This window comes from Dendronephthya gigantea, unplaced genomic scaffold (assembly GCF_004324835.1).
Source record: "Dendronephthya gigantea isolate DGI-Jeju-01 unplaced genomic scaffold, DenGig_1.0 000001F, whole genome shotgun sequence".
In the NCBI taxonomy this organism is placed as follows: domain Eukaryota; kingdom Metazoa; phylum Cnidaria; class Anthozoa; order Malacalcyonacea; family Nephtheidae; genus Dendronephthya; species Dendronephthya gigantea.
The window spans coordinates 1,248,521-1,275,807 of NW_021163011.1; the positions used below are offsets into that span (position 1 = coordinate 1,248,521).

At 34.1% G+C, this 27,287-nt stretch overlaps 2 protein-coding genes and 1 long non-coding RNA gene across 5 annotated transcripts; 2 read left to right on the plus strand and 1 right to left on the minus strand.

The window, feature by feature from the left end:
• The first annotated feature begins 394 nt into the window (after positions 1-394).
• On the plus strand, positions 395-17,736 carry LOC114526043. Of its 2 annotated transcripts, none has more exons than XM_028547541.1 (38): positions 395-581; positions 3,317-3,359; positions 3,587-3,646; positions 4,130-4,193; positions 4,493-4,600; positions 5,300-5,329; positions 5,573-5,598; positions 5,775-5,832; positions 5,945-5,983; positions 6,731-6,756; positions 7,683-7,751; positions 7,904-7,985; positions 8,143-8,232; positions 8,581-8,698; positions 8,840-8,919; positions 9,113-9,171; positions 9,289-9,334; positions 9,472-9,562; positions 9,677-9,715; positions 10,431-10,507; positions 10,600-10,649; positions 10,737-10,833; positions 11,124-11,219; positions 11,609-11,719; positions 11,890-11,989; positions 12,193-12,313; positions 12,832-12,895; positions 13,209-13,298; positions 13,517-13,636; positions 14,066-14,104; positions 14,314-14,427; positions 14,986-15,044; positions 15,518-15,598; positions 15,779-15,856; positions 16,164-16,327; positions 16,747-16,776; positions 17,134-17,220; positions 17,522-17,736. In XM_028547541.1, the coding sequence occupies exons 1-38, from the start codon at positions 449-451 to the stop codon at positions 17,698-17,700; spliced, it is 3,018 nt and encodes a 1,005-aa protein (XP_028403342.1). In that variant the 5' UTR covers positions 395-448; the 3' UTR covers positions 17,701-17,736. The 2 variants fall into 2 exon arrangements, with proteins under 2 accessions (XP_028403342.1, XP_028403348.1); XM_028547547.1 differs by having other exon boundaries at positions 15,782-15,856.
• Positions 17,737-17,834: 98 nt separating this feature from the next.
• On the plus strand, positions 17,835-26,041 carry LOC114528980 (ubiquitin-associated domain-containing protein 2-like). Of its 2 annotated transcripts, none has more exons than XM_028550693.1 (9): positions 17,835-17,921; positions 20,549-20,679; positions 21,135-21,254; positions 21,643-21,737; positions 21,846-21,969; positions 22,065-22,112; positions 22,640-22,876; positions 24,909-25,013; positions 25,478-26,041. In XM_028550693.1, exons 1-9 carry the CDS (start codon positions 17,861-17,863, stop codon positions 25,583-25,585), a joined length of 1,029 nt encoding a protein of 342 aa, XP_028406494.1. In that variant the 5' UTR covers positions 17,835-17,860; the 3' UTR covers positions 25,586-26,041. The 2 variants fall into 2 exon arrangements, with proteins under 2 accessions (XP_028406494.1, XP_028406504.1); XM_028550703.1 differs by lacking the exon at positions 17,835-17,921 and adding an exon at positions 19,550-19,717.
• On the minus strand, positions 18,142-19,420 carry LOC114528988. The gene is made up of 3 exons (XR_003687567.1): positions 19,241-19,420; positions 18,813-18,916; positions 18,142-18,236 (listed from the first exon to the last, which is right to left on the minus strand). It is a non-coding gene; the product is annotated as an uncharacterized LOC114528988 (long non-coding RNA).
• Positions 26,042-27,287: the final 1,246 nt, after the last annotated feature.

Below are 27,287 nucleotides of genomic sequence, written 5' to 3' on the forward strand. Positions count from 1 at the left end.
TTTACCTAATCCTCTTCTTTATAGCCATAATGAATCATATTAATCGGAAATTCTAAATCCACCAGTTCGTATGCACCACCGACTTACTTGCGTAATTTGATATTATGCAACGATTAGTACCACAAATCACTTTATAATTCGCTAACATGAAGTCTTAAATGAGGTACTTCACAAATCACAATGCCATGGAAACGTTCGAAAGTAATCCAAGTATAAACAACTGAAAAACCATTCTGTGGTGTGACAAGTAATTCCGATCCGTTGCGCGATATTGATCGATTAGCCATATGAATACACGAAATGTCTTTCAAATCGGCCTTTTGTGCTTTTAGGCGTCAAATTTGCCCATTTGTTCAGTATAGAAAAATCAAAAATTATACTTGATTATTAATTATTGCAATATTGCTGTTCATATTAACCATAATACGAGTTAATATAGAAGTTCAAAATGGAGAGCCTCCGAACTCGTATAAATGGGTTCACAGCCTGGGTTAACGTACGATTGTCGCCGTCTGGCATTTTCCTGCACAATGTGTTAGAGGACTTACTCAAGGGAAAGAATATGAAAATACTTTTGGAAAGTAAGTACTACCTTAAAAAGAAATTAAAATTATGAAAAAATCTGTCAATGTCATTTTGTGCATGGTGATCAATTTATTGATCACTCTGAGCTGGTCTTAATAATTAATTATTGATATTTTTTATCACTAGAGATTGGTGTTACATAATTAATGACTAATAATTATATAGGCATGTACCAATTGATGCAAATATATTGGTTAATCGACAAATGTATATATCACACTTGTAGAGATGGATGTGATTAATGGACGTGATTAATTTTTATTTTCTATGAGTGTCCCACCATATGTTCTTAGATGCAAAAAATGTTGTTTGGTTACCATATACGACAGGTAGAACAGATATAAAAGTATTGCTTACCAAAAATCATCTATTTCATCCATAGTCTGTAGAAAATAAATATAGAAAACCTGACTAGCCTTTTTTCATATATTTCAACACAACAGGCCTTTTCATAAAACAATTATAAGTTACAGTATAACTAATCGCTCTTGTCATATATGTCTATCAGCTCATATGTGATTTTAAATATACAGTTATTCAAAAGGTTCCACACATGACTGCAAAATTATACATATTTAGCATATTGCTTATTTAGAGTAATGTCAAAGTGTTTCCAAATATGTACATGCACAGCTATTAATAAAATATGCACTTGGTTACTTGGTTATTACAGCAAAATTTGTCACATTAATTTAATGTGACCAATAATGTAAAATTCTGCATGAGCTGTTTCTTATTTTCTTCAACAGCTCAAGTCTAAATCTAATTTTTTATTGGATTCACTGGCTATTGCCCAATTCTATAATTAGTGATCTTTGTGCATCAAGTACGTGTTTTAATTAAATAATGAAATCAAAACTCTTGTAGCATTATTAAAAGTCCTGTAATATCAGAGATGTTAATGAAAGACTAATGTATAAAAAAAGAGTGATGGGATGGTTGATAACATTATAATTTTTTAGTTAAGTAAAGTTTAGTTAAATTCTTGTAAATACCTTAAAACACATAGTTATATATAATTCAGTGCAATCAACAAAAGAAAACACTGAGGTGGTGTTGCACATGGATCTAAACTTGGACCACAATCAAGAACTGCTGTGAGATTTCTTTAATATTTTGCGTGTTACCGTGTGTAGACGACGTCCTGGTTTCAACAATTCAACATTTTTTTAATGCTGGGATCCAGGGAATACATTATCATCGATCTTCAACAACACTTAAACAATAGAAGCTCGACAGGTTCAGTTAGATAAACATCGTTCACTTGTATGAAAACTGATTTCTTCCCTCCTACACAAAACGTCCGGATTGAAAAACGTCTTTTACAATGTATTAATTACGGGCAAACCGGATGTTGCGTTTCTCTGAATATTGCAATATTGCGATCAATAATGAAAAGTTAGTATTGAAAAATGGCCTTTGAGCATTCTGATTGGCTCCCTCAGCAGTAACTCTGAGGCAATAGTTACTGCTCAGAGCAGTCTGAGCAGTAACTATTGCTTTTCCCCAAAAAAACATGGCTGAAAATACTCAAAATCAAAATTGTATTCATAAAATAAACACTTGTATCAGTTGCATTTATAAATAAAACGTTTTCAATACTGAAATTATACTAAAACAATTAGTCGCCTCAGGCTCGGTGATTACAAGCCTATATTCACTTCGCCTTCGGCTCAGTGAATATAGGCTTATAATCACCTCTAATTGTTAATTAATGCAAGTGCAATCGAAGCCCACAAGTTTCTTTTCAGGTTGCAACTGTCAATTACTGAATTAGTACTAAAGTTCCCAGCAGCATCATATTATAAACCATCAAACCATCGACTCTATAAACAATACGAACTTGAATTTCACCTTTGTTTTTTTTCTAAATTTAAAGAATTCAACGATTAGACAACAAACTTGGGCGCGAAATATAAATATAATCAATTTCGGCGACACGAGGTCATTATTCTTACAATCCTTTTTTTAGTACACACTAACTTTTTATAATGTATAGATAGATAAACCATGTTATAAATTAGTCAAGAACAATTCCTATATATGTAATGTTTTTGACTTGTTTTATATTGTTATTGATTGAAATGTTTAATTTTGAACAATTTGGTTTCTTATATTTTTATCTTAAAAAATTCGTTTTAACTAACCGGTATTTAACCAATTTTTGTCTTCGATATTTTATTGGTTTCAATTTGAAATATTTCATATGTATAGCCACCCATGACTATAAAGAGTGTTCATGTCATCAGAAAATGAAAAAAGGAAATCAGTTCGCTACAATATTGTATATCATTTATGTATAAAATAAACAATGAAGGACCCACCACTGAACCCTGTGGGACACCGATTAGATTTCCTCAGATTGACATGTTCTGTCGATCTAATATTATTCCTGAACCCATGTTGATGTGCAATTTTGTTTTTATCAATAAATTCTGATAGTCGATTACTTGTAGCTCTTTCCAGCAACTTAGAAAAACAAACAGTAATTAATATTGGTTGGTAAACCATGTTCATGCCTTCAAAGTTCATGATACTAATGAACTGTAGATAGTTCTATTAGAGTTGTTATTGTTTCTATCGAAATACTTGGCACGTCACTTCGCTCCGCGGATGTTAATAATATGCAAAATTTCAAATTTAAATTTTGATGAGGTATTTTTGATTGGCTAAATCGACAGGGATTATTCTTTAATTCGCAGTTTAATTTACACTTTACTTATTCGTTCAGGTATGACAGGGAAGCCTTTGAAGAAGTTGCAAAGTTTCGATGGGTAAGTAGGAACGCTAAACAGCTACATACTATATTACCGGTTCTTACTCGCGAGCAGTTTCTTGTATTTGGAGTTTAAATATAACAGCTAGGCAAAACATGTTCTCAAACACCCTCCTCACCCAATCTATCAAGTAGTGATCACTTCAAACAGTTAATACGTTTTTTCTCCCTTTAAAACAACATGCATACCAAGGCAGCATCAAGTTCATTTTCTTGTTTTTTAAGGTTGACGCAACAGCAGAAAATTACCAGAGTCGAATGGATGTTGCGAGAACTAAAACAAAAGTGAACTATTAACCATTTGTTTTTTATGTATAATTACACAAGGTTCCCCAGGGTGTCCAAGAAGCGTTTTAGCATGGGGAGATATATTTCCACTATAGTTAGGGGTTGGTTTCTGCATTTGAGACTCTCGCTAACATAATAAAATTCTCCGTAAGAATTCCTGAAATGTCCACGAGCCGCCGGAGCAAATTTTCAAACAACACGAATTATAATAATCCCTGATTGTACGAGCAACATCGCATGATTTTAATAGTTTTTGCCAAAACACAGTCCTTTAGCACTTTTACCCATGCTATAATAATAAGACACACTATATAACCCCCCCTGAAAATTATTTACTTTTGTACCGCCAATATATTCAGTTCATAATTATATAAAGTATATTTGCACTATCAAGCAGGATACCGATTTATGTCTATACCAACAAAAAGAATTGATCGAAGTAATATGTTTTGATTTTCCCTGCATTAACTGTTTTCACAGCAATATTATTTTGCCTGAGGTGAAGATTGATACCCAGATGTTTGCAATGAGGAGTTCGACGCAAGTAAGTAATCCATCACCCAATCATGTGCTGTTAGAACAAGCGTACAGATATCAACCATTAGTGAGCAAAAACTAGCGGTGAAGCAGTTATCTTTCCTCAAATTCATTTTTGTTTACCAATTCAAAGTCTCAAAATCTGAAACCTGCAACAATTTGCATAAGGTCACGCATGCAGTTCCTGGTCCACATGATTCAAATTTCTGGTCTTGCATGGTGGATTCATTAATGACTCGTGTATGACACGTTATCTACGAGCGAGTCAATTACATGTCATATTTCATTCGTATTGCTGAATTACAGGTTTTCGAGCTCTTATGGTGTCTTGTTTGCCATGATATTTGGTATGTTTGGAAAGCATCTTTCATGTTGCAGCAAACTGGAAGAGATCTTGTGGCGGAGCCGTTTTCGGTGAGACTTTGTTGAGTATCAATTCCCTACCCCCTATTACAGCACATTAATGGTATTATTTCTGCTCTGAACTATATTATGAAATGCAGAAATTATGAACGTTAAAATTTCTAGATTCCGGCTTCAGAAAAGGTCGCGCACATGTTTACCTTTTTTCAGTCCTATGCAAGCGACGTTTTGATGGGCTTGTTATATCCAGACGTTTCATTAAATTTATGACAGCGATTCCAAAAGACAAATTTTCTATCCAAATTTAAAATATTTTAAAGTATTCAAATTTCAATTAACACGCAAGCCATGAAAAAGACGCACGTTTATATATACCCTCTGGGTGTAGAAAATTTGACCATTGCAAATGATTTTCGACGTATTTCTCATAGAGTTCAATCTTTTTATGGACCATGTGGATTTAAAAAAAAATTTAACACGTAATAATGTGATATATATAGAAACTGATAAAATATATAAAGTTCTAGTACAGTTTCACTGACAATAGTGGTGTCAATGATTTTTACAATACTGATAATCACTGACGTTACAGTAATGTAATATAGTGACATAATTTTTTGAATGTAATTGCAATATACAATACAAAATTAAAGCTGCAGGTATATAATCCCAATGCCATCTTGTTTATCAAAATTATTTAATCAAATGCAATTTTGTTTTTACGTCATATTTTTATATAAATTCTTATAGTGGGTACCATCGTCACCACCGAACGATGCTGTAAGTTATTATTGTTTTCAGTTATTTGAATTGGTTAAATGTATCTATCTATACATTATATTAACACTTTATTTAAACATGCATCGAAATTTCTACAAAATATCCGTATATAAATAACTACTTGTATATACTCGATGGTGGGCTCGCAATTCGTAGGCATGGCCGATCGTTAAAATGAATTAAATAATTTATGTAACACTGTCGACATTATAAAACATGGGATTTTCTTTTGCTTTGTTGAAGGAACTTGAAAAGAAAAAATCTCCAAGGTAATATTCAAATAATATTACACTTTTTAGTCAATTCATGCGATGTTGTACAACTTACTGTATATAGTATTACCTACAGCCAAAATGAATAGGATAAATCTTTGTATATAAATAATTGGTATATATGAATATGGTATTTCAACTATATTCTAAAACTATTGTCAACTATTTTCAAGGTCTGGATATCCTGAGCCAGATGCTTGCATTTTAGACATGATAAATGCGCATTTAAAGGTAGTAGATTCGTGGACTAGATTCTTTCATCTTCTTGTTTTTCATCCGTGCACATATGTGGCTGCGATTTGTCAAATTTTTGTATAGCTACTTTCTTTGGTTATTATCATAGATGACTCGCGAGGGACGCACACTTACCCGAGGAGCGCTGGTAAGCACATTTTCTACCGTTTTATTTGTGGTGATATGTCTGGAAAAAAATTACGTCTGGTTCGATATTTTAATTCGAAGTGCTAAAATTATATTGTGTGATATGTATTTTATAATATTCTGTTGTTGTTGTTGTTGTTGTTGTTTGTCACACTTTTAAATCATTTAAATCAAATAATATTCCTAGACGTATGTCTTTTATATTCATATTCATCAGAGATTGTTGAGTCGTCCATAAATATTAGTGCGTAATCGTTTTTCTTCATCACCTTCAAGCTCTTCATCCCCCAAACTTTCAAATATATGAAAAATAAATGCAACTGGTCCTATTTTGTCATTCTGAGGTACTAGTAGCAACATGTGCCTAATTAATGATTTTTGAAGCTTTCAAAAAAGTGGTTGGTGCAATAAGACGCTATAAAATACTGATCATAATAAACTAGACTAGTTATTAACAAAACGTGCCTGGAACTGACTTTACATACTCTTTAACGCCTGAAACTTAATTTATTTTTACATCGTTGTTATGAATATAGCTACGATTATCATATAATAATTATGCGTGCAATTTGCGCAGTTTGGATTTTTAAAGATTTTTCATTGTATACGCGCGTTGTTCCAACTGATAAATTTAAGTTTAGAGTAACCTGCAAATAATTAGTTACGAAGAATGTATTATATTTTATCAGATATTATAGTATATACACTTTATTATTATCCTTAATGCAATATTTCCTCTGTTATTTAGAGCCTAGATGACTTAACAGATAGCAGGTAAATGTTATGCATGTATACATGGTGTAGTGAGTCAGAGTATTGACATAATATACACACGTTGTGCGTTTGTTTGGTTACATTTCCTGAGTAATGGATACTTATTCCTCTGGGATATTAACACCTGCCATTATACATTGGGTGGTTTTGCAATCTCTGCGTTGTGCGAAGGAGGTTTTTATTTTATAGCTATGTCTATTGTCCTTGATTTAAGAAAAAAATAACAAAAGGAATCTTTTTAAGGAGATTGTGAAAGAAGTAGAAAATATTCGAATTTGAATCGTTTTAATCGAAATTTTGTTAGCTATATAAAAACTTTTTTATATATAAAAACTATTTTAGTTGTCTGTTTGCCACCCCCCTCTGTAAATTCTTTTCAACTATATTTAGAATTTAAAGACAGAACGTAATGTAAAAGCAATGTTTTAGTAACCGAAAAATTAACATTCAAAAAAATATATCTCCAAATAAGAAACAAGTTAAAAAATTTAAATTTCCACAAGACATTTTTTAAAGTTAAATTTTAAATCTAAAGAGTATACATATTCACTTGGGCATGCCTAACAGTTATTGTACTCTTTTTCTTTTTTGTTTTTTTATTATACTAAATGATCAATGTTATTTTTATTATTATGACTGGTTCTTTTTAGACTTCACACAAATGATTTTTTAGCTATTTTTTAAAATAATAGCTTTGTCTAACAATAATATTGGGGCGAGCGAAAAGATGTTGCATTAATTTCTTTTTAGCTCTATTGATGTCACCTGTGAATAATAACTAATAATAATTAGAATGAATAATAATTAGACGAACACTAATGAATAATAATTAGACGTTTTTGTTGTTTTATAGTTGGTCTTGATTTTACTATTTTAACTTATCTTCTTTAAATGCAATATTCATTTTCGGTGTGTTTTTTTATCAGGGTTTTATGTGCTCTTGTGAACTCTTTCGTTCCTGAAACATTCACGACTGAAGTACTTCTTAATGATAGGTAAATGCAACCAGTGAATAGAAGCATTATCAACAAGCTCTCTTTATGGCTTATTACTATAATTTAAGTTACAATTTACACTTTCAGTTTCTATTACGCCCACACAAATATACGCACAAAATGTTATATAACATCAATATATCTATATATAGGTGGACAGTGAACTTAGCTCTGCAAACTGCAAACGAGTTTTTTAAATCACCCTGCTCGTTTGATGTGTCAGATCTAGCTCAGGTATTTCGCATACATATTTGTTACATGATATATGATACATATTTTCTGATATTCTCAAATAGCTGATATATACAGTAACTATATAATATGGGTAAAGAAAGCAAATTTTAACAAGATTAAATAATATTTTTTATTTTGTCTTTTATTTCATTCACAGGCTGACATTATGTCCGTTTGTTCATATTTTGCATTTTTCTTCATGTGTGGTTACAAGCTAAGGCAATCTCAGGCTGCTCTCAAGAGAATGGTAAGCATTTAGGTTGCAAAATTTTGAAAGCAGAAAAAGACACTGATCTTAAATTTGTATACGCAGCACAGTAACTCTATTTATGTCGGTGTTGTTGAATCTGTCTTGAAAAAAACCTTAAGTATTGTTAAATTTTTAATACCAGTTTTGGGTCACAGTAGCATCATTAATATTTCAAATATTGTTAATTTCTGGTAAAATGCAGAAATATAAACAATGAATACACAACTCGAACTTTTTGGTAAAGATGCACATGATTCTGTATTTTGCGCATGATTCTGTAATTTAAATAATTTTTTGTAAAATAAATGATATAGAATAATTGTATGATATAGAATAATGTTTCAGGACGAATTGTTGTTATTAAAATTGGAAATCAAAGACGAAATAGCAAAAATTGTGGTGAAAGGCAAAGACAACGATAGAAAATTGGAGTTGGAAAAAGTACTTGCCGAAAATGAACTTCGTATGTGCTCTTTAGTTTACATTATAAGCTCATTGAAAAGAATTGGGCCTTAAATTTGTTGACTACAAAGCCCTTCTAAAGTGTAATGTATGAGCTCTAAAAATGGTGCTGAAAAACTCAGATACTCAGTTTTTTTTTCAGAAATACATGATTTGGAAAGCCATTTTGATCTTTCTCAATGTTCTGCGTGGATGAAAGATATAACAGCTGTCCAAAATAAAGTAAGATTTTTTTATTTAACACTTTCCTTTTTTGGTTATTATGTGAATAGGGTTATTAACACCATCAAATTGTTTGTATACATACATTTTTACCGCAGTGTTATGCTGATTTATGAAAGAACCAGGACCCACGTTCGCCGCATCATATATTCAGGAAGATTAATATTTTTCTGGTTAATATTTCGTTTTTCAGGTTCGAGCTATTGTGTCAAAAAGAATAAGAGACAAATTTGACATAATTAGAGTACCAAGGTTGTACACATAAGTCACAATCAACTACAATAATTATAAATTATATACCGGCCGTCTTTCCTTTAGTGCTATAAACCTATAAAGTCTAAGGTACCACTATACGTATTTATTTCCTAGAAATATGACAATTAATGATCTGACTGTATCATTAGTCATCAACTTGGTAAGCATTCTACGCATATAAGTTAGAATTATCACAAAATTATAATTAATTTGTCATTGCTTTACCAATTCATAATACTATTAATTGGTATGCGTCTACCTCGACTTTTACAGTCTTTTGTATTTAATTTCTTGTAGAATCTTACGTCTGGTGTTGGCTTTTATGAACTGAAAACAAAGAAAGTGATATCTAGCGACAGGAGAATTATAATTCAGAACAACAAGTCGGGTATATAGCATACACGTGATTCCGTACATCGTTGTAGTATAAGATCTGCATGGTTTAAAATGTTTGTGTAAAGACAGACAATACAATGTACTTCTTTTAAAAATCATTCTTTAGGAGAATTTGTTGATGACCTACCCTGCCAGGAAGAAAAAAGTACGTCATACATGATGTGTAACCCAATGTTGTTTTGTGATATATTTGTAGTTTTGATATATTTATTATATATTTAGTATATATATAGTTTCTCGGTTTTACCTATATTTCCCCCTTCTCGAGCTATACAGTTTAAAGGGGTTAAAAGCGTATTAAAATTGTTGTATAAAACAAGACGTTAAATCGTTTTTCAGAGCATCTGCATTTTGAACATTTTGTCTCATGTAGTTGATGCAAATAGTAACCAAAGCAACACGCACCTGGATTTGAATAATTTCACGTACATGCATAGATTCAACTGTCAGAGTTATTGCCTATTGCCTTATATTGAGGTGTCTATTGATTTTTCTTCATTCTGATTGGTCAAAATTTACTGAAGTGATAGTCACTGCTTTAGCTTTAGCTATATTGCACATAGCTTTTTGATGCTTTTTCAAAATTAATAAGAAATTTTGATGTAATTATAATTTTTTTTATGAAATTGTGTTGATTTTTATTTGTAAACACCTCGAAATTTATACGAAAACAATTAGTAATTAGTCGCCTAGAAGACTAATTGTTAAATAGTAGAGATTTTTATCTATCATTTCAAATTTCGTTTTCTGAAATATTCTTCCAAAAACGCAACAAGCTGTCTTAATATAATATATTTATAATATATAGCCATATAATTAGCTTCGCGTAACCAACAGTTTTGCCTGTATTCTTTAACTAGAAAGCATCCGAGCATTTCTTGGTCTTGAAGAAACAGCATTGGAGGAAGTTAATCCTGATTCTTACCCAGATTACAAGGTTTATATTAAAGTCCTATAGTCATAGGTTTTGATTCGTTAAATTTCACTAGAGCAAGTTTTGTAATCTTGGGGATCTTTTCATTTCTGCAGATATTCGTGTCCAGTACTTCGCGTAATAAGATTCTGAAAGCTGGGACTTTGTAAGTGTAACTTACATATGTATATAGCTTTATGAAGCGGGCGGAGTGAGTCATACCCCGGCAACTTCAACTCTGTGAATATTTCAGATTTTTGTACCAAATCTTTCCCGGGAGCACATTGCCTTGCCAAAGGTTACTGTTTAAGGCAACGAAAACAGCTGAAATGGATACAGTGCAGAAACTAGTAAGTATATGCTGTTGCCTAATCAATGAACGACTCGAATCAAAAGAATTTGTACATGTGCATATTGGGAATTAACTTGAAGATAATCTCTTTGAAAAAATTACTGTTTGAAATGAGTCAATCTGGGACTATAGTATTAAATCACTAGCTCACTATGAAGGTTAAATCTTTAAAGAAGTGTTCTTGTATATTGTATACGCAACTTACGGAAGCCGTATCATTTTGTCAAATCCATAATTCATTATTGAAATTAATGTCAATAACACAATGATTCATGTTGTTCTCTTTAGATATCATTCTTCCAGGCTGATAATACTTTTATTAATTCCAAAGAAGTTGGATCTGGCAACACAGCATTGCACATGGCTTGTCGACAAGGGCACTTTGTAAGGGATTTTTGCAATTACTCGCTGATAAATATAATTTTTCGAACCTTTTTCTCACTAAAATCAATTGATTTATAAACTTGGAAAATCCGCCAGCGTGAATTGTTTGCAGTCATGCAGTATACGATGAATGGTATACATCCCGGAATGAAAAATTGTGAAATATATGTTTAAAATGAACGTTTCACCTAGCTACTTCATTTTTTGTCTCTGTCTTGATTTCATTAAGTCACCATGCTCAATCTCACATTCTCACTTTATTTTCTAATGCCGTGAATTTTTTGAGATGGACGGTTATAATTTTGCTGTGTGCATGGGGTGCCTTGACAGCTTCTTTCTCGCGACGCCTCTTTTTCTTTATTTCGTTTCATTTTTGTTACCACATGCAGGAACTTGTACATTATCTTTTGGAACACGGTGCAGATATTGATGCGACCAACAATATGAATTGCACGCCATTCTTTGCCGCTGTTGGCTCAAAGCAAAGAGAAATTGCTGAGGTATAAAGTTGATAATTTATATACATGTCATATTTTGAAGAGGTCTAGATTGCTGAATCACACTTGCATGCAAGGAGAATATAAGCTAAATGTTTGTTGTCCCAAAGACAGGCAACTTTAGTTTTAACCATGTAGGAATATATTTGTCGACGTTATATTTTTTATTTTAGTTGTTAATTGAGTGGGGCGCAAACATATACAAGAAAAATAACTCTGGAAAAAACGCGTTTGATATAATCAGCAACGAGGGCTTCATAGCACATTTATTAGGTGAGTTATCGTAAACACACAAAACCACTGATAACTGAAACAGCATGCATGCATTGTTGATATTATATAATTTTTTAAACTGAAATGTATAATACATACTTCTTGAGTTTGTTTCGTATTTTTTCTTGTTTCATCCAGTGTACTGGAAAATGTGATTACTGTAGAAATAGCGTGGGACAAACTGCTTGTTGCCTTATGTTTAGATAAAGATAAAAAAATGCGATCGTTTGTATCCCAAGTTATTGGCGGTGACGTGGGAAAATTTAAAGAAATTGTCGAAGCTCAATGTGGGGGTGAAACATTCTTACGTAGCTTGCGTAGCAGGTATATGCATGCTGTAGATATTGTATATTGTATTGTATATGAGTTGTATATATTGCTGCTATAATTATGAGTATTAATATAGTAAGATTCGTCATTTTCCCGCCAAACTTGGTGCTTTCGCCTAGGTTATCTTGATGAAACTCGTAGTCGTTGGGCTTTTGAATACGAATGGCATAAGCAAACTAAACATAAATTTAGGGATATATTCTATAATTAGGAATATTGAAACTCGCTTGATTATAGTATGATCATCCATAATACCAAAACTATTTTAGAAGTATTTTTGTGTGCAGAGTATATATACATGCGGTGGTAGTCCACATCATTAAAAGTTGTTTCAGTACTCTTAAAGTCATTTTACAGTACTATGCAAAGGTTTTTAGTCACTCCTTATATTTCTGTATCATCGTAATTTTTTTGCTTTGCCTTTGGTGAGTCAAGTACGAAATCTATTTTATCTATTTTAGTCGAAACAAAATTGTGCATATAATTTCTAATATATATTATACGTTCTACAGGTGTATTCAAGGAAGTACCTTGCTTCACACTGCTACTCATTTTGGTGTGACATCCTTGGTAAAGGTAAATGCGATAACTCTTTGGTTACCATGCAATGCACTTCTGAGAACCCAACATGTAAGCCCTGTTTACACTACACTCAATTTATGGTCACGGTACGGCTAAAATAGGTATCCGTCCTCAATTTTACTAGTGCTCTGGCTACGAAAACAAAGGTCGGGCGCGGATGAAATGGGCACGGGTACCCATTTTAGCCGGGCCGTGCCATAATATCGAGTGATGTGTAAACGGGGCTTAATTTGTAGTAATTTGGGAGAATTCGTTAAAAACCCGGAGGCACGTGCACGTGCGATAAAGAGGTTTAAAAACTTTTTAGATGCTACTCAAAGAAAGGGTGAACATTAATTTAGCTGATTATAAAGGAGCAACTGCTTTACACCGTACCAAAGATGCAGAAACTTTGAAGGTTTGACTTCTCATTTAATTTGATTGTGTATATATATATATATATATATGCACTTCTAAGTATATTTCTTAGAAAATATGCCCGCATGCAACTGATTTAAAAATCTAATATTGACAATATCAGTTCTTTGGTTCTTCTGGATTTAAATCTGAAACGTGTGGCTTTTTACAAAATTTCGAAGAACTCTCATCTTCTTTCTGCCTCTGTTACGACATCAGGTATTATTAGAAGCGGGTGCAGATATCGACGCCGTTGATGATGATGGTAATTCGCCACTCCATGTCATGTGTTATGGTGAAGAAGGCAAAGACGCGAAATTAGATTGCATCGAAATTTTAGTAAGTTAGAGATAGCTTGGCGTCGTATATTGTGACTCCATAATTTATTTCGTTGGTGTTGAAGTAATATAATTATTAGGAATTAAGCGGCAAAACGAGGTATAGTTCATATAGTTATGTAAATCTGGTTCTCACAGGTCACCGACAGTCAGCAATGGCTTGGTCGGTGATCACTGGAGAATATAAAGTGCGTTGTTATTTCGTATAAATTTCTTCATCGCCGACAACAATGCATCGCTGGCTTTAGGTGATTATTGAGAACCAGGTTTCAGTCAAGATTGATCTAGAATACATGTGATAGTCAAGTATGTGTTCTCACCATGATCACCGTGACAACTTTACGACTCACTAATAGCTAACCATATAACGCCCTTTTCACGCTCGGATCCTATAATATTTTAATTTTTGCCTTTTGGTCTTTTTTTTTAGTTGCGAAGTAACCCATTACTAACAACGAGAAATAAGAAGGTATATAAGTATATCATCGTAAAATACCGCAAGCATCTCGTAGGATACGTGTGTGGATGACTCTTTGGCAAGGTGCAACTGCGTGGGGGGATTAATGTAGTAAAATAAAAAATATAAACTCAGTATAAATTCAGTGAATTGGACATTTGGCTTCTTCTCGCATTTGTGGGACAAAGATTAAACTTTAAAATTGTAAAAACTTGTTTCAGGGGATGCTTGCGATCCATTGCTGTGCACTTCAGGGTCGTGTTGATGTAATCGAACTTTTGTTGCGTTTTGATACTAAACAGTTGCTCAGAAAAGAATTGTGCTTGGAAAATCAGGTACGAAAGAACGAATATTTAAATTTATAATTATTCTGCAAATTAAGGTATATAAGGCAATCCCGTTTATAACACTTCGCCTTTATAATCACATATATAGTATACCACATTCTGCAAACTTTTCATTATTCTCTACTATGGGACTTATTCTACTACCCGCTTTATTGTGCCAAATGGAACAAGGGGGAATTTCGTTTCGAACTAATCGGCCAATCTGTTTACATTTTTTAGGCTAAGCCAATCAGAGTGCCTAAATTTTTCATACTTGTACCATAATGTACCATTTCGCCGGAGTAGTCAATATTAATGCCTTCTGATTGGGTTACTGAAAATGTAAACAAACTTGTTGATTGGTCTAAAACGAAATTCCTCCTTATTGCCAAATGAAAATATAATTTTATTAATGATGATATGGATAATTTAAAGAATCTGCCGAATTAAACCACTGTTTACTGAAAAACCTTCTCTGCAGTAACATGCCCGCCCAGACTCGGTGTGAACGAACTTTTACACAAATGAACAATCTGATTAACAATTTTATTGTTAATTTTTCTCCAGGATGCACCCTCGCCCCTTTTTCTTGCTGTTGCGAATAATCACATGGATTGTGGATGTTGGTAAGAATAGTCTAATATTAAATAGGCTACGGCCATATACGTTTAATGTTGTACGACATGCATGCATACCTGCTGAGGAAATTTGTTAGGGTGGAAAATGCTATGTTCAGTCAGCCTGACGGTTGTTCTTAATTAATTTAGTTCGTTTTTTAAACGGAAAAGGAAATAATTCTTAGTGTTAAGACTTCTATACTACAAATATATATATTACACATTCAGAAGTCAAAACCTGCGCTGACCTAGCTATATGCGTTTCATTTGATCCACGCTTTTGTAATGCGATGCAACAACGTTTGCAGTTACTCTACCTCAGTTGCCTGTGTCTGTGCATGTTGTCTTTGAAACTGCATGGTACACGCGTAAACAACAGAAGCTATAGTGCTTGAGCAATGTTGTGCTGCACCCCGTGATATACATTTACATCTGTATATAATTATGTAGTACATTCTAATATGATGTAATATATATTTTAGGTTTAGTCACAATAGGTTCAGCTTTTTCGATGGAGAAGCAGATAAATTGCTGGAAAAGATTATTCTTGGTGAACTACCATGGTAATTGCTTCGATGCAGACTATAGCTATATATAGTTCCGTAATTTTATCAACACTACCTCTATGCTATTTCGAATAGTATTTCGAAGCGTCGAGGTTCTGTCGTTGTATTTTATACGGACGTTGACTATCTGATCGCATCCACAACACATTTCATCTCCCTCCAATTGTATTATTTTAGCAGCAACCACCTCCTTGCGGTGACGTTCCTGCTCGATCATAATGCCTCAGCTGGCTACGTTGGCGTTGAAGGAAATACGTATGTTATTACATATTCGCAGATGTGGAATCAATATTTTTGCTACAGGAAATCATGTAGCAGTAAATAGCTATTTCGCGACACGCCAAATTACACGTAGAATACCATGATGGAAACTTGTGTATTCCACAAAGTTATCCTCGTCCTCATAGTCTCGTGATTAATTTACACTGAGAAAAATCTTCATATATAACTACCAGTGGCATGCAGCGCTTGCAAAGAATTAAGTTTCCGGAGGGCTTAATTGTTTAGTTATTTTTTCCATTACACAAATCGACTATTTATTATACGAATGTCTGAAATGTAGGCCTTTGCATCATGTTGCCGGGAATCCAGATCTAAGCGATATCTTGCAATTGCTTATGGACCGAGAAGCTGACGTGAATGCTCTGAATGAAGACGGTGTCACACCTTTGTTTTTGGCAACACAAAATAGCTGTATTTATAACGCTAGCCTGCTCATTGGAAAGGGTTAGTAATTTTTGAACTCACTGCAAAAAAGGGGTTTTTGAATTCGCGTTAAATTATTCAAAAGTTGAGTGAAACGTTATTTTTACTCAATTCATGTGTAGATTTACGCAAACATCGAGGAATGTGGGATTTTAAAACTGTTGAATGCAAACTCCTGTTAATATGTAAATGTCAATGTTTCACAATAGTTTTTATACAACCTAGTATTTTAGTCCACGACTGGGCAAAGTACTCTGGTGCAAACAAACAGCTATACCGAGAGTATCTTGTTTATTACTGTTTATATGATCTCAAGTACCAGGGACACCCTGTACCCCCCAAGACAATTTTGTCATATTTGGCAACATATCGCAACTTTTCCCAACATTTCGGACAAAAAAGAATTATATTCGTTTGTTTATTGATATTTTTCTTCACAGGGGCAAGTATGAAATTGAAGAATCCTCAAGGTAATTTGTTTTTTTCTCGTTAATGTTAAGTCACTTTTGATGTTATGAATTGCTATGAATATAAATGATAGAATTAGTTTCTAAATTAGGATTAAAATGATAATGTAAATGCTTCGTATTCTTTGATAAGAACAAGTTCCTTTCAGATTTTTGTTGCTGCAATGAACTATACAACCATTATTTCAACCTATAATTATATACACTGTAACTGTAATAAGTCTTCTATGATAAATACGATATTGTATGGCTTTCAGTTCCAGGATGTTTCCTGCCATAGATATATGTTGCTTTTCCTGCCCAATATTGCTCTCGTCATATAGTATGTTCGAAAAAAACAAAATGGTTGTGACGTTTCAGGGTTAACTGCGGTGGACTTTGTGACCGATTTTGAAGAATGGATCAACTCCGGTTTCTTTGATGAAGAAACACAAGCCAGATTCAAAGGTATTGAATTGACATGCATTCATATAATTATTATAAGTCGAGTCCTTGTCTTGTAATTTGTGAGATGAGTCTTCAGAGTCTTGTTCTATCATTCGCTGATGCGGTACAAAAATCGTTAAAAGCCCGTACTTTAGGTGCAGGTTAAGTCATGTTGGGGAATCCTGTCAGGAACTATGGATACCCTGTTGTTTCAAACGGCAGTTAATGTTAAATATAGTTTGTGCGAAGTTTACTCAATAATCTTATACCAGTATAACCGACCAGTTATTGTTCATCTGTTTTTTACAAATCTCTCTTTTAGCCTACAGCCTAAAGCACTCCCGGGATCTGGTCAGAGCGATAACTATAAAGGTCAAAGGAAAGGCACCGACGATATCTGAGAGTAATCCTTCTAACCCAAATTCCCAGCATTCTCGTGTCCAACAAATCCAGGCAGACATCGCCCACCTCTCGTTTCCAAGACAACTGGCGTTCAGTTGATAACCATGGTTATGTTAATTAAGGCGGACCATATTCATATATTCTGCTATGCCCGGCTAATTTCTTTTGAAAACAATTTCAATTTCAATAGAAATCAGCCTGGCATAACAGATTATATGAAATATCCCCCCCCCCCCCAATTAACGTTCGATTGACGACGATGCCTGTATTATATACCGTACCAGCATTGAAAGATCCTTATACGACCTATGGGACTTCAGGTATGTTAAAAGCAAAGTACCGATTGTAGTGGCGGTGCTGGTGCTTTTATGTAATTTATGTAAGGACAGATTTGTACACAATAATTTTAAACATGTTCTGTACACTCATTATTATAAATATGCATCTTATTAATGTAAGTCTATTTTTTATTGCCATGAACGCAATATATTATTTATTTAACATGATAATATCTTTTGACTTCATATATGAGTTTATATAATATGAGTTTAAATCCGGTGACTCCTATGATATTCTAATTATATGTGACGATGATTGTTCAACTGGCGCTTCTCTTGATTCCCTCCACTTCCTCGCTAAATAAAAAAAAACATGAATTAAAAAAGCCGTTATGCATTTGGTATTTATATATATAGTAATACCACGTTGGCTCGCATGCTTCGCTATATCAACAAAACGATATCCTGATTTGCTGTAATTTTAAAATATATAGGGTGTATCAAAAAATGAGTTTACACTTGGAAAATGTCTTCTAGACCGTACGCGCACGCATCGTTACTCGTTAGGGGAAAGCTTTTGGTATGTGTAGGTAGTTTGAGCCCTTTAGACACCTCCTGTATGGAATACGGAATACGTTTTATAAGTTATTAAAGTCTAAGGCAATTTGGTGCAGGCGGGAGCGAGCGCGCGAAGTTAAACGCTGTTTTTTACAAACTTTCTCTGCAGGAGGTGTCTCGAAAGGACTTAAACTATCTAGACATACCAAAAGATTTCCCTAACAATCAACGATGCGTGCGCGTACGTCAAGAAAACATTTCCCCAATCTCGTGCCCAGAGCGAGAGATCCTTCCCCAAAGGATCGTGGGCTCTGGGAGAGGGGATTGACATATCCCAAGTCTAAGGCTTTTTTTATACACCCTGTACAGTCTTACAGAGAAAAAACATGTCAAGTTGCTGATTGAATCTTGTTTTCTTCATTCTTTCATTTTTCATCGCCACTGATAGTTGTTGCCTGTCCAATGAATGATCTTTTTTCCTACCAAATAATATATTAGCACAATATCATAATTAATATATTAGCATAGTCATGCAAACTCGCTTTTACTCTCGTGCCCCTATAAAATATTGTGTCTCGTGTAAAAAGACGTAATAAAACGTATTTTTTCAATTGTGCTTTTGAACCGTAAAGTTTAACATGTACGCGATCAATCTCGTACCTAAGGCCTTCTCGTATGGGGGGGAGGTAGGCCCTTGCTGAGCCGCCGTACGAGCGCCCCCCCCCCCTACGAGAAGGCCCTGGGTACGAGGTTGGTACGCGATAAATGTATGTCATATAAAAAGCTAGGTATAGTCAGTGTACCTTCTTAAAAACCAAAATCCAATTACCAGTGACAGAGAAAGGCACACAATAAAAAATACGACCACATCAGTGACATACACCATTCAGTTTTATCCCTTGAAACAAATAATATTATAGTGTCATTGTAATCTGTTGCTCTACATTCGATGCCAAGTCTATTTCAATAATTTCATAGGTCTTTGGTTTATTCCAGTGGTTTATTCCATTTATCATAGCTCAGTGCATTTATATTTATCTCACCGATCAGCCGCCATCTTGAATAGTTACTATCCACAATTGTCCTCCAATAACCATAAGGTAACAAAAATATCCGATAATATCCCTGCTGCCAGTAAACAAAAAGGAAAATTATGGATGATCAATTGGGAAAGTTTTTGTTGATATTTCTTTTTGAAAGTTAGTCAATAGAGTCAGAATTTGCGCTTAAAGAGAGATCTGCTTTCTTCATGTTACCTGTTGGAACACCATTTGGGTTCTGTAAGTAATATGATTGATTTAACAACGGCTTCCATTGAATGATCGAATTTTGAGCTAAATTATATGAAAACAGAAAGTTTAGTGTCACAATGTACAATATATACGTCCTATAAATTTTCCTGATTGGTAAAACTCGAAGTATACATTTGTTATTGTTGCCATTGAATTTCACCAGTTTAATGAAAATCTATAATTTTTTTAATGGTTAAGTATGTTTAATTATCAATTGTGGTACACCACGTAAGTATTTATTACTGCAAAGCTTTCGGTCTGTTAACCCGGGCCTTCATCAGTGCAATTATAAAAATATCATGTTCGTCATGATTAGATTGCTCACGCCATTAATTAAACAGTTTCACTCACCAAACACAGTTTTGATTTGATTGCTTGCATCATTAATTAAACTGTCTCACCAAACAAAGTTTTGTTTTTGTAAGTGAAACCATTATGTTTGTTTACCAAATTAATGTTTGTTTGGTAAGTGAAACCATTTGATTAATGGCACAAGCAATCAAATATCAAATTATTAATTGTGATACAATAAATAAAATTTAATTATCTATGAGTACAGTTAGACATGACAAAAAGTGCAGAGGTATGTATGTATGCAGGTACTGAGGGTAAATGATGTTCTAGCAAGTTAGCCATTGTGTGGCTTTTACCCAAATTTTAATCCAGGGGTCTGAACATACACTGATCAGTCTCATAACATAAACCCGAGTGTCAATAGACAGCATTCTGCTTCTGCTATATATATATATATATATATATATATATATATATATATATATATATATATATATATATATATATTTATAATGTTTTACTTAGATAATGCACCGGTCAGTAAGGCGTTGCTGGTCATCACTGGAGCAGCTTCCACATTGAACATTTTGCTTCCAGTGCTTAAAATCCAAACACTTATTGATTCTGGAATTCTTAACTATATTCATAACTCATATGTAAGTTAATAGTTTTAGCATGTGTCTTACAGTATATGCTGCGAATATTATTTTAGCATTCAAAAACAAAAAATCAAATAAAATGTACAAGTGCAGGATTTGTGCAGTGTACATACCATGAAAAATGCCCATGAAGTTGTGTAAATGTAGATGTTCCTAGGACAGTGTACCCTGATATGTACATGTATTTCACCCTTCCTATATAACACCAGATGATTTTACTGCCACTGTCAAATGACTGGTTAACCCAATAATTACAGTCAAGGAGTTTTTTAACCCCATTTTCATATATCTTTTCCCCATCAACCCAAAAATTGAATGTTTTCTGACTATCATTGTTGTAACATCTGTTCCCAGTTCATTCGCCTCGCAGACAGTTAATGATACTACTCATTAAGTAAACAAAATATTCCTGTGTAGTATAAATATTAATGCCTACGTATTTGTGTTGTTAGATAATAAGGGGGTTATTACGGTGTTTATGTTACTCAAATGGAAGGAATTTGTTTTTTGGATCGTTCCTGTTGTACAATTTCCGAATATTTGAACATCGTTATGGTTCAAAAAAATATTTCGTAAGTATGTAAACATGCGGCGAGGTATACGAATATAAAGCTAGTCAGATTTTTTTCTGAATTTCAAAATTATGTATATATTCACCGGACGTGCCACGTGCGACAAAAGGGAGATTTAGCACAAGAACGTGAACGTCAAAGAGAGCATGAAACTGGCGAATAAATGGCGTGATGCGTCTATATATAGACATGCTGCGCCATTTATTCGCTATTTTCACCGATTTCACGTCGTCTTTGACGTTCACGTCCTCGATCTAAATCGCCCAAAAACACGAAGTTCCTTTCAATCATAATTTAGAAATAAACAAGTGATCTTGAAATTTTTGCATTAGAAAACCTCGTTTTCCTTTTTCTTTTTAATTTCGAATTACTTTTATTTCAATTAAAGGACTATATTCTGGCATCAACTGTACTTGGAGCTGGTCTGCAATGTGCATTAATGCTTACCCAAGATTTGAAAATGGAGGATTTTCCCACTGGACCGTACTACTTTTTCATTCTACTTGTTAAATTTAGAATATTCGATTTTTTTATTTTTTGACAATCAGATATGAATTGATTGGCTTTTGTTGATCGCTGTTATTTTTTTAGGTTTTGGATGATTTTTAGTCTTTTTGTACCATTTTATTTGTCGATTCCCTCGGTGAATTCCTCCAGTTTTTTCAGGTCAATTCCGTTGACCGGGAAGCTCTTCACTTATATGATGGGTTTACAGGTATGGAAAAAAATTTCACTAGCAAACAATTTGGTATCAAATTTTAGAAGTTTTTTAATTTGTACTTTTTACGAAACATTTTTTTTCCAAAATAGATGTTGCTCTCTAATAAAGGCACATTTTTATCCGGTGCGAGTGGAATGGTGAGTAATATTTTCTTGCATATAATGATCGTTTTTCAGATGATCGAATGCTATGCTTTTTTAGTTCTTTCGATTGAGTGCGATGCTTTTGTACGTATCTTCATCTCATTTCAATCAAAGCTGATAGGGATACTTGACACTTTTTTGGGGCATTGACTTGAAATGTAAATTTACTTTGTCACCTTTTTCTTCCTCTTATTTCTTATTTTACGTCATATTTCGAAAAGCATTCACAATTTATTAAATAATCCTGATGGATAATTCGTCTCTATAGTCGATATTATCGATATTTTTATTCCGATATCGATACATCGATTTCTTTTCCACTGCCTACTTTAGTCTAGTATAAATCGGGCCATTATTACCAAACAACAATATTTACCCAATTGGTCTACTGCTTCCAGTCTGAAAATATTTGTAATTCGTCGAATATTAATCAAAAGTTGGATTAATTTTTATCTTACATTAATTTTTATTTCTAGTCTAGTCACCAGTGTATAAACTAATTATTGAAATACTCTCTGCAGATTGCCGGAGTACTTTGCCATTTTAATGTATTTTACATCCAACGTTGGCTTATTGTCCCTCGTGCAATTAGCAATGTTTGTTCTCGAATGTTTGGAAGTCTATTTCAAACTGCTACCGTCGATAGTACAGAAACGCCTCAAGGTGCTACATTGGAAATCCAACGTCAAATAAGGATGGACGAGTTAGATCAGCAGATGTGGAATCTGCAGCAAATAGACACAACACAAAGACGGCCTGTGAGTATATGTACACTATATTTAGCAACCGACAAGAAATTTCCGGGTCACCGAATCACCCGTTTAGTGTGTTTGAAGGCCAGTTTCAGGAAAATTCAGGATCGGACAGGACAGGAAAGTTTCCTTTATTTTGTATAAACGCCGCCTGAGAACTCACCAACAAAGAAAATTTTTCTGTCCGTTCCGATCCAAAGGAGATTTTTCCTGAGTTGAAACTAGCGTTAATGCATATTTGGGCTGAACATTGCGCGTGCACATATATAACTCAAAAACAATGTCCATGGACAGAATAAAAATGATTATTCATTACGCAAAAGTGAAGTCATTCTCATGCAGTTTATACATCTATATTTTCTAACATTGTTTTCATCAAGAGAGACTTCGAAAAGTTGGAGTATAGCTATATTTACGGATAAATCTCCTGGTAGCTATATACATTGTGTTAAAACAAGTACGATCGTACTATAGGGACCAGGAACTGCGTAACCGAGTTTAATTTCTAAACTGCATTGTATTTATAACAATGGAGAGGACAATGTATTTCTAATCGTTTCCGTTTACTTATATGTAGGCTAAATATTAATGATATGTATATATTATTTGCTGCAAATATATCAAGAATTGCTTGTAACTTGCTTCAAAGGTCAAAAGTAAAAATTCGAACTCCGTCAATCGATGCGGAATAATGCTTAGAATAATTGTGCCAAGTTTCATTCCGATCAAACAAGTAATGAAAGAGCCTTAGGGTTTTTTTAAAGAGCGTCGCCCCCTAACAACAACAACAACAAGATTAGCAGCGGTTAGGGACCAGTTCCTGGTCCAAAAATGACACTATAGAAATTATCCTATTGTTTTGATTTGTATGCCTGAGCGCTACGCTAAAGGCCGGCGCGCACTAGAGCTATGTGCTTAGCAAAAAGTCATTCGTGGCCATTGGCGTAAGCCAGTTGCTCTCATGTGCGGGCGACTTTTCCGGCGACTTTGGTCATTCGTGCCACTTACGGCAAATATCCAGCATCTTTGATAATTTCTGCCTCGCGTGCCAAAATCTTTCCGTGTGCGGCAAAATGAAAGCTATCTGCTTATGGATTGTCTTGTGACAGCGCATGCGTAATACAAAGATAGCGGTGGAAACAAAGCAAAACGAATTGGTGGCTGAGGCCATATTGGAAGACAAACTGGTTGATCTTTGGCCAAAATACAGGTGTTTATACGATGTGAATTCTACAGATTTTAGAAACAGAGAGAAACGGGAATGCGCTATTGCAGAAATAACTAGTAAGCTTTTTCAAACAAGTAATATAATTAATAGCACTTGAATAACGGTGTTTAAAGCGAAAGTCTAGGCTAGTCCGACGCAACAGCAACAAAAATGACACCTCTTCGTCTTCACTTTGGTTACCCGAGATTCGAAGAAGCGTTAGATGATTTTGAGGTATTGAAATAAGCAGATAACATGATCCTGGCAGTCGTTTGTTTGGTGTCATAAAGACTTAAATACCTCAAATACCTCAATGAACACCAAAATATTAGCATATATAGCATGACTAAATTGTCGGGCTGGCTTCGCCACTGGTCATGTACTGTAGAATTAATAGACTACCTTGTTGCTTAAACCTGAAAGGTGTCTCAAAAAATGCAAACACTACAGGGTGTGTCAACTTTTTAATCCTGCTAATGATACAGAGTGCATGAAAAAAGTACAAACACTAAATGACATTCAACGCTAAGAACACACGGGTAAGACACTATAGTATACATTGTCACCGTAAACCATGTTTGGTTAGACATTTTCCACCCTCCCTATATCAGGGATATTACCCATACTCTTGCAATCTTCCCAAACTTTTCTTAACTAAATTCCGCTTAGACGACTTAGTTTTCTGGTATAGATATACACTGCCATTCGGTTAAATGATTGTTGTAACAAATTTAATTTGCAATGGACTGTATTCATTGTTTCTAGTCTATATTTGTATCTAACATTTATGGTAATCATAGTAATGCCTAATGGTAATATTCAAATATATAGATTATAGGAAACCCATTCTTTGGACCAGCTGTTGCCGGACCCTCCGAAACTAACAGGTCTGCTGCATCTACTCAACAACCAACAACTGAAGTTTCAGAAGAACAGGTTAGTTAAGCACATTTAAATATAATAGGGACCTTAAGATGCACCAAATCACTACGCGGACGTGACATGCATGAATTCACCCGGGATTATTAGGAACCCAGTTTTGATTAATTTTATATACATACAGCTCTAACTTGTTTACCAAAAGGAGTCCATAATTTTTATTCCTGTTGTGAAACTGTGGAAATGAAGACAGTATTACTTCACGTCCGCGTCGTAGATTTGGTGTATCTTAAGGTCCCTATATTGATAAAAATATATAGGGACATGCAAAGTTGCCTTTAAACTACGAACCATTTCACCTTTAGTTCTGTTACTTTTTGTGGCTTTGAAAGTGTATAAAATATAATAACAATGCATATCATGATTCAAGAGAGGTATTTAGCTACAACATAAATATGCCAGTTAATAGTATAGATTTTCTGCGGAATGAATCATGTCCTTTCAATTGTTTACACTTATAGATACAGCAACTGATAGAAATGGGTTTTACCAGATACGCTGTCCTGCAAGCACTAACCGCTTCGAACAACGACATCTCCATAGCAATGAATATTTTACTCGCGGAATAAAGTGTTCACTAAAGATAATGCAACAGATCAAAACTGGATCGAGCTGTCCAGAACTGCATGGGCATTGCTATTAAAAAAAATAACTACATAAAACCCTATAGATATAATAATTTTTTAAACGTTCTATTTAGCCGTAATTTTCGTGAATTCAAGTCATTCTGTATTCAAATCTGTCATCGCTAACTGCGCATTCTATGACGAAGCTCATAAACAAATTAAACGAATACGGAACGATTTTCCTTAGAGCATAACATGGATCGATTTAATTACGTTGTATATGTTTCGTGACATTCCAAAACGTTAAACGGGTTGTAAAGCTACTTCCGCTTGTTGGTCTCGTCCATGCATGTGTTTTATATGCATGGTTTTTCCGTGTGCCAAATTCTTGCAAAGCCATGCTTAAATTCTTTATATATATAAGCCCCGTTTACACTACAGTCAATTTATCGGCACGGCACGGCTAAAATGGGTACCCGTGCCCAATTTCACTAGTGGTCAGGCTACCAAAACAAAGGCCGGGCGTGGATGAAATGGGCACGGGTACCTATTTTAGCCGTGCCGTGCCAATAAATCGAGTGTAGTGTAAACGGGGCTATAGTCTATATTTTTTAATGAAAGAAGCATGTACGTTCTAAAGGTTTTCATCTATGGTATATAGAAAGTAAGGTATATGAAAACTGTGAGTGTAAATACGCAGATACAAAAATGTCAATAATATTAAATAATCGTCGTATTTAGGCAATGTTCCGCATCGATTGACGGTGTTCGATTTCTGATTTTCGACCTTTGAAGTCAAATATTTATTTTAACCACTGCAAGCTTTCGCTAATTACAACAGGGTGAGTAACGCCTGTAGTAATTAGCCGTTGTACGTACAATGTGACAGAAATTGCCTAAAATTCCCCATGGGTATACGAAGCATATCAAATAAGTGAACCCATTATTTAACCTAAAACATAAAGTTTGTTCCTTTTGAGAGTTAAAATGCATTCTAAGCTCTGTAAATAAAGAATTAAGAATAGTTTTATCAAATCGTTTTTAGTGCAAAGTTTGAGAAACTTTGCAGTATTGTGATGAGTGGCGAAAATTCAAACGAGTCAGTAAGTCAGTCAGACAGTCAGTCAGTCAGTCAGTCAGTCAGTCAGACAGTCAGTCATAGTGTAAACTTTACGGGGGGTAGGTTGATTTATGCGTGTAGTAACGTTTTGTATATGATCAGTAATTTAAGGTTTTTAAATCAGTTTAACTTGCTTTATTTATTAATGCACTATGTGCCTTTTGCAAAGTTCACCAAAATATTGAGGAATTTTGGCGGTTACTGTCAATTTTGAAGCATTGCTTTTCCGCGGTTTGTGTTTTGTTTTAAAGGGATTTGCGCAGCATTACCCCCCGGAACACCCGATTCTTTCTCACACCTCGCAACTGCGCATGTGCCGTCGAGACTTGAACATTATTCACGATGTAAAGAAACGAGGAGCGACGAGCATTGCTTCGAAACATTCCGGGCGTAAAAATCGAGCAATTCTTTGAGAATCTACGCAATTTATCAACTTATGTTATGAATTACGAGCATTCAATTCAACACAAATATAATTTAAAAGGTTTATCCATAAATAGAGCTAAGAGGTTAGGAAGAAACGACGTAGTGTTGTTTATGTATTTATAGACTCCTACACATGTATATTAAATTGTCGATAGCAAG